This window comes from Danio aesculapii, chromosome 1 (genome assembly GCF_903798145.1).
Source record: "Danio aesculapii chromosome 1, fDanAes4.1, whole genome shotgun sequence".
Classification (NCBI taxonomy): Eukaryota; Metazoa; Chordata; class Actinopteri; order Cypriniformes; family Danionidae; genus Danio; species Danio aesculapii.
The window spans coordinates 56,024,986-56,031,554 of NC_079435.1; the positions used below are offsets into that span (position 1 = coordinate 56,024,986).

Below are 6,569 nucleotides of genomic sequence, written 5' to 3' on the forward strand. Positions count from 1 at the left end.
TGAAATACATTTTCCTAATCTTTTGTAGTAGAATGATATGACTCTTGTTTCTTCCTGTAGTTTCTGATGCTCCCACTGACCTAGCTGTGACATCCTCCACACCCACCAGCATTACCATCTCTTGGGATGCCCCGGCAGTTACCGTACGCTATTACAAGATCACACATGGCGAAACTGGTATGAGAAATGGTCAATGGAAGTCATTTTGTATTCAGTTATTGCAAGTTCAGTTGAAGTTGATAGGTTTTACTTACTCCCAGGTGAAAGAGATGCACCGAGAGAGTTCACTGTTCCAGGAACACAGTCCTCTGCCACCATCCAGGGTCTGCGGCCTGACACAGATTATACCATTACACTGTATGCTGTGACAGGAAGAGGGGACAGCCCAGCATCCAGCACACCAGTTATCATTACACACAGGACTGCGGGTGGAAGTAAGCACGCACGCTAAAGACATTTGTATCAGGCTTTCTGACTATTAATGTCTTTTTTTTACTTTAGGCATTGCATCGCCATCAGATTTAGATGTTACTGATATTCAAGACAATACCTTGACTGTACGCTGGACCCCAGCTAGAGGTCCCATTACAGGGTACAGGGTAACAGGGACACCCAAGGGTGGGCAAGGTCCTACATTCTCTGAACTAGTTGGCCCTGGTGAGACACTGCTCAATTTTTTACGGTGTTTTTATTCATACTGCTATGATGGCTTGCAAGAACTGTTCTATATATATACATAATGCATGATATCCTCCTTTTCATAGAGCGTACAGAAATGACCATCCATGGCTTGGTGCCCACAGTGGAGTATACAATTAATGTGGTCGCTCTCAGCCAAGAAGGAGAGAGCACCCCAGTGGTCCAGAAAGCTACAAGTTAGTTTTTATATATTTATATATATTTTAACCTATCTAACCTAAAATCATAGTTCTTGTTTAAGTTGAACAACTGGAGTTGTGACTTCCTTAATGGGTTCATGGACCGTTCCTTGTAATGATCAATCATCCAGTGAACAGTGCAAAGCATTAGTTACCATTCCAAACCCCTCTATACATACTCCGTTACTTCGCCCTTCTTTCTAGCTAATGAACAGCAACCAAAAGACCTGACCTTCACTGATGTGGACTCAACCTCCATGCTGGTGAAATGGAATGTTCCACGGGTTCCAGGAGTGACCTCCTACAGAGTTCTGTATTCTAGTCCAGAAGAAGGAGAAAGAGAGTACCAACCTGCCCTAAGTGGACGTGATAACAGTGTGCTTCTTCAAGGTCTGCACCCTGGAACCATGTACATAATTAAAGTTATTCCAATGAAAGGACGCAATCCCCTTCAAACCCTTGAGGGCATACAGCAAACTATCCATGAAGACACTCAGCGTATTGGTATGGCATCTCTCAATTCAAATTAGCTTTTTAAGCTAGTCAGGTAATAAAGTTGAATGTTATTGGAAATCTGTCCTGATTCTAGTCCTTTCACTTTTTTAAGCTGTTCCTGCTCCCACCGATATTAAGTTCTTCGACATCAGTCCGTCTTCCTTTATTGTGTCATGGCAAGCACCCAATTCCAGACTTTCGGGCTATCGTGTGGTGGTCACCCCAAGGAATCAGCTTGCCACAGCCAAAGAAATGACCGTTTCACCAGACTCTACGCAAGTCTTAGTACCTGGGCTTGTGGTAATATGTCTAACTTTTTGCAATTAACTGATCAAATAATCATTTTGGGCACAAGTAAAAGTAACAAAGTGATTTATTGTTAGAAAAATATTGGGGCTAAACATCTGTTGTTTATTAACAGGTGGCAACCCCTTACAACGTACATGTCTATGCACTGAGGGGTTCAGACAGCAGTCCCCCTCTTACTGGAGAAATTACCACCGCAGACAGTAAGTGTGTCTTCAACAATCTGGATTATAGTAGAATGATTTTTGAAATCATTGTCCTGTATTTAAATGAAACTAATGTCTTTGGCTACACAGATATTACCCCTCCTCGTCGAGTCCGTATCAGTGATGTAAAAGATACTTCATTCACACTCGCATGGCGTGCCGTCAATAATGAGCCAATGTCAGGATTCCTTATTGAAGCCACGCCCAAAAATGGAGGTTACCCCACCTTTAGACAAACTATTCCTTCTGACAGACGTACCTATGTTGTCACTGGTAAGCTACCGTACATAATGCTTAAAAAATTGTCAACCACTGGATAAACTGACCCATGGATTATAAACTTAAAATATTGGATTCAAAGACACTTCATTTTGAAGTATACTGTGGTTATTATCATCATGGTAGTGTCTCTAAAATGTATGATGTTTCTGCAACTTCTAACGAACTTTTTTTTTTTTTTAACCATGTTGGGGTATTGGCGTTTATTGAAATAACTTTATTCCGTACATCAGGTTTGCATCCCGGTGTCATGTATGTGGTCAACATGTACACAGTAAATGGAAACATGAGGAGTCCTCCTTTCACAATGACTGTAAACACAGGTACAAAGCATATTTACCCAGGATGAAGTCTCAAATTTAATTGACTGACCTTGCTCGGTATGACCTTAACCTTATTTTCACTCTATGCAATTACAGCCCGTCCAGCTGTTCAGTCTCCAACCAACCTCCAATTTACCTCCCTTACCCCTAATTCCATCTCCTTCACTTGGCAAGCCCCTCCAACACACATTACAGGATATTATATCACTTATGAAGAATCAGGTAGCTCACCTCGTGAGCTTCTTCCACGCAATAACGTTGGCCAGAACTACGCCACCATAACCGGTAAGACACACATTGCATCACAATACAAACAGATGTGGAATACACAATGGTTAATAAACAAAACTCATAAAATGCTATGTGACCATATTTGTGATTTTTAAATTCAGGTCTAAAACCAGGCACAGAATACATTATTAAGATCATTGCCCTTCTGAATAACCAGAGAAGCGCACCACTAGTTGGCACAGCCACAACTCGTAAGTATTTACTAATATAAAGAATTCCTTATTGTAAGCCATTTTCTATAAAAATGTCTGCTTTATGTAAAATATTATAGCATACATTGAGACATAAGGAATACTGTTGAATGATACAAGCCAAGGAACAAGGGTTTGGGGTTTGCAAGCATGATGGCTACTGCAGTATAAACAGCACCGCAGCTTGTTAAACTTGCCAACATTGGATTTTGTGAAAGCTTTGATATTGCGCTGGCTTGCATTTCAATTGTACACCTTGCAAAGCCACCAGTTTTTAAAGCTGCTTAGCTTTTTATAACTAAATGCAATAAGAATCAAATGTAAACTGAAGTTAACTGCATATTCTTTCCACCAAGCTGGTTGGACCGCTATCTTACCACTACTTTTTTAAACTGAAGTGTTCCCTCGTCAAAATATTTAATCAGTGTTTAAGGGGCTGGTCCATACTGTATACTTTGTGACTTTCAATGATTGAAAGTATAATTTTAACTAGTCTTCTTTGCCTTAAACTGTATCCAGTGTTGAAATTCAGACTCTTGCTTGGTAAAACCAAATAATGTATTTCCTCATTAATTTTAATTGCAAAGCTTTGCAATTTTAAGAAAATTCCTGGATCTACTCCCGTTTAAAAGTAATAAAGCATTATTATTTGACTGGATCTTCAGTACCCTACTGCTTTGCAACTAGGGCTGCCTCTTAACCTGCTGCTTTGCTTTTAATGCTTTTTCCTGCCTAGAGCTGATATCCGGTCTACCAAGCCTGCCCAGTCATGGTGGCCGAGACAAGCTGGATGTGCCAGAGCCTGACAACCGAATTAATACAGTGGGTCCTACTGGTCATGATTCAACTGATGAGCATGGGCAGCACGTGGAGTACACAGAATACAATAATCAGCCCAAACAACCCAACATAGGTTACCAGCCTCAAAATCGTCACCCAATCTCTCAACCTAACCAACCTCGACCACAGCCTTATGTGCCTCAAGTTGGGGAGACCCTAGTCTATGTCCCCCAGGTAGGACCCGATGGGGGTCGTGTGCCTCAAATTATTCAGGTTAGTGAGAGACCTGGCGATGGCCATACTTTTGGTTTTCCAGAGGACAGAACAGGAAGACCACAGGAAGCTCAGACCCAGACTACCATTTCATGGCAGCCCTTCCAGCAGAGTTCTGCCTACCTGGTATCATGTCAGCCAATCACCCATTCAGATGAGAAGATGTTCCAGGTGAAGAACTAGGAAGTATATAAAGGTTCCAGAATTTCTTAAATCATTTTACCCTTGCTTACTCACAATTTCTTGTTTTGCAGATGCGTGTCCCAGGAACATCCACAAGTGCCACCCTGATTGGTCTCACCTCTGGTGCGTCCTATAATGTAATTGTGGAGGCTTTGAAAGGAGCCCTCAAGCACAAAATCTTAGAGGAAGTTGTCACTGCTGGAAATACAGGTAAAATGAAAATTCAAGCTTTGATGAAAGCTTAATATCCATACATTTCTGATGCCGACAATGTTTTGTTCCCTTCAACCCAACAGTTCCAGGAGATGCTACATCCAGCAAGGACTCATGTTATGACACCTTCACGGCCACTCACCACGATGTTGGAGAGGAATGGGAGCGCATGTCTGATACAGGCTTTAAACTCTGGTGCAGATGTCTTGGATTGGGAAGTGGACATTTCAGATGCGACTCTTCCAGTAAGTTATTTTAAAAGGTCCCGTGAAGTTCATTTAATTGTGCATTTCAAAGGAGCTTCTCCACAGCCAGTGTTTAGAGCAGGGGTGTCCAAACTCTGTCCTGAAAGGCCAATGTCCTGGAGAGTTTAGCTCCAAACCCAATTAGACACACTTGAGCTAGCTTATCAAGCTCTAAAATCTGTAGGGCACCGGCCCCCCAAGACCGAGTTTGGGTACCCCTGGTTTAGAGCATTTGATTGGTCAGAAAATTTTATAAGAAACTGAAGTATGAGGTGATTGATCATTGACTAATTAGTTGGCAATAACAAACTGCAAGCTTTCGATGTTCAAGTCTTCAAAATGTTATGTTTGATTTCACAGGAACTTTAAAGGTACAATAGTGGATTTTGCTCTGTAGGCAGTTTATAATGCTTCCTGCATCTTTTCATGCAGAATGGTGTCACGACAGTGGAAATAACTACCGCATTGGCGAAAAGTGGGAGCGTCGGGCAGAAAACGGTCACTTGATGAGTTGTACTTGCTTGGGCAATGGCAAAGGAGAGTTCAAGTGTGAACCACGTGAGTTCTTCCTCTATACAGACACCTTAAGATAGAGTTTGTTCAGTTCCAGGAAGTGTATTAAAATGTTTCCATTTCGGTGTAGATGACTCCATATGTTACGATGATGGAAAGATGTACCAGGTCGGAAACCAGTGGCAGAAGGAATACTTGGGGGCCATCTGCACTTGCACATGCTATGGAGGACAGCAGGTATGAACATGAAATTTATCTCTCTCTAATATATATGAAGAATATATTTTAATTGACAGATCAAAGAGTGTGTTTCAAATGTTGAGTCTGGTGAAACTAAATGTGCTGCTTCTCAGGGTTGGCGATGTGAGAACTGCAGAAGGCCTGGGGCTGAGGTAAATGCTGACTTGCTTAGGCCTGTGCGTCTAAACACCGGCCACAGGGTGGTGAGTATCTGCATTCATTCAAGCATTTCAAACATACATGGTTGTCTTGACACATCTATGCACTTAAAGTCCACATGAACTTAAATCTGCCATCGTTTTTTTTTTTTTTTTATTAAATCCAATTTTAGAGAGCCCCTATTATGCAGTAAAAAGGGTCATATTTTGGTTTGGGGGGTCTCCAACAACAGGCTGATATGCATGCAAGGTCAAAAAACACTCATTGTCTTATATGCATTTATTTTTACCTTATTATCCCTGTGAGTCCCATATGATTCGTTCAACGATTCATTTGTTCCCAAATCACTCCTTAGTGTGATGCTAATCTGCGCTGATTGGTCCGATGACCTAGTCTGTTGTGATTGGTCAACTGTGCTAAACTATTTTGAAACTTGACTACCGCAAGTGTGTAGGAACGGCTGATGGTGGCCATAGCAATGACAAATGGCAGTAAATCGCAAGCTCAGAAACACATTTAAAACCATAAACAAAGCAGCACACGTCGCGTATTTAACATGGTTTAGACACGATATGAGAATATTAAGTTAACCAGATACAGTACAACCGGTTACAAGTAACAAAACACAATACATAATTTGCAAGCTAGAGAAAGGAGGCAACCATTTTAAATCGCACTTACACTTGTGAAATGGAGGAAGAAACTGGTCCATGCACTGTAAAGTTCCTGTCAAGCTCTGACAAAGTCCCATACATAAACTCTTTACTGGTCTTTCCTTTAACAAACGGCTAACAAACTGATGAATCCCCCATTGTAAGCATTTAGATTGCTGAAGCACTCTTCAGAGAAATGACAGGAACACAGCACAAGGCTGGGGCTATAATGCTAAGGTATTTGTGCAAAAATAAACTTCAACCACTGACTCTTCACATGTTTGGGTAGGGAAAATAACACCAACTTTCCCTTACACTTCAGAGCACAGCATCTTCACGAC

The 6,569-nt window shown here is 41.4% G+C and overlaps 1 protein-coding gene across 3 annotated transcripts in view; it reads left to right on the forward strand.

Annotated features, from left to right (window-relative positions):
- Positions 1 to 6,569, forward strand: part of fn1b (fibronectin 1b) — a 29,477-nt gene that overhangs the window by 21,440 nt on the left and 1,468 nt on the right. For 2 of the 3 annotated variants that reach the window (XM_056463138.1, XM_056463147.1), the window contains 17 exons: positions 61 to 177; positions 261 to 434; positions 502 to 657; positions 765 to 875; positions 1,083 to 1,382; positions 1,486 to 1,673; positions 1,795 to 1,882; positions 1,976 to 2,158; positions 2,398 to 2,487; positions 2,584 to 2,772; positions 2,880 to 2,969; positions 3,706 to 4,193; positions 4,277 to 4,415; positions 4,502 to 4,663; positions 5,096 to 5,221; positions 5,307 to 5,413; positions 5,530 to 5,619. In XM_056463138.1, the coding sequence (XP_056319113.1) occupies positions 61 to 177; positions 261 to 434; positions 502 to 657; positions 765 to 875; positions 1,083 to 1,382; positions 1,486 to 1,673; positions 1,795 to 1,882; positions 1,976 to 2,158; positions 2,398 to 2,487; positions 2,584 to 2,772; positions 2,880 to 2,969; positions 3,706 to 4,193; positions 4,277 to 4,415; positions 4,502 to 4,663; positions 5,096 to 5,221; positions 5,307 to 5,413; positions 5,530 to 5,619 (2,798 nt within the window). The remainder of the gene's footprint in view (positions 1 to 60; positions 178 to 260; positions 435 to 501; positions 658 to 764; positions 876 to 1,082; positions 1,383 to 1,485; positions 1,674 to 1,794; positions 1,883 to 1,975; positions 2,159 to 2,397; positions 2,488 to 2,583; positions 2,773 to 2,879; positions 2,970 to 3,705; positions 4,194 to 4,276; positions 4,416 to 4,501; positions 4,664 to 5,095; positions 5,222 to 5,306; positions 5,414 to 5,529; positions 5,620 to 6,569) is intronic. The other variant, XM_056463154.1, reaches the window with a different exon arrangement.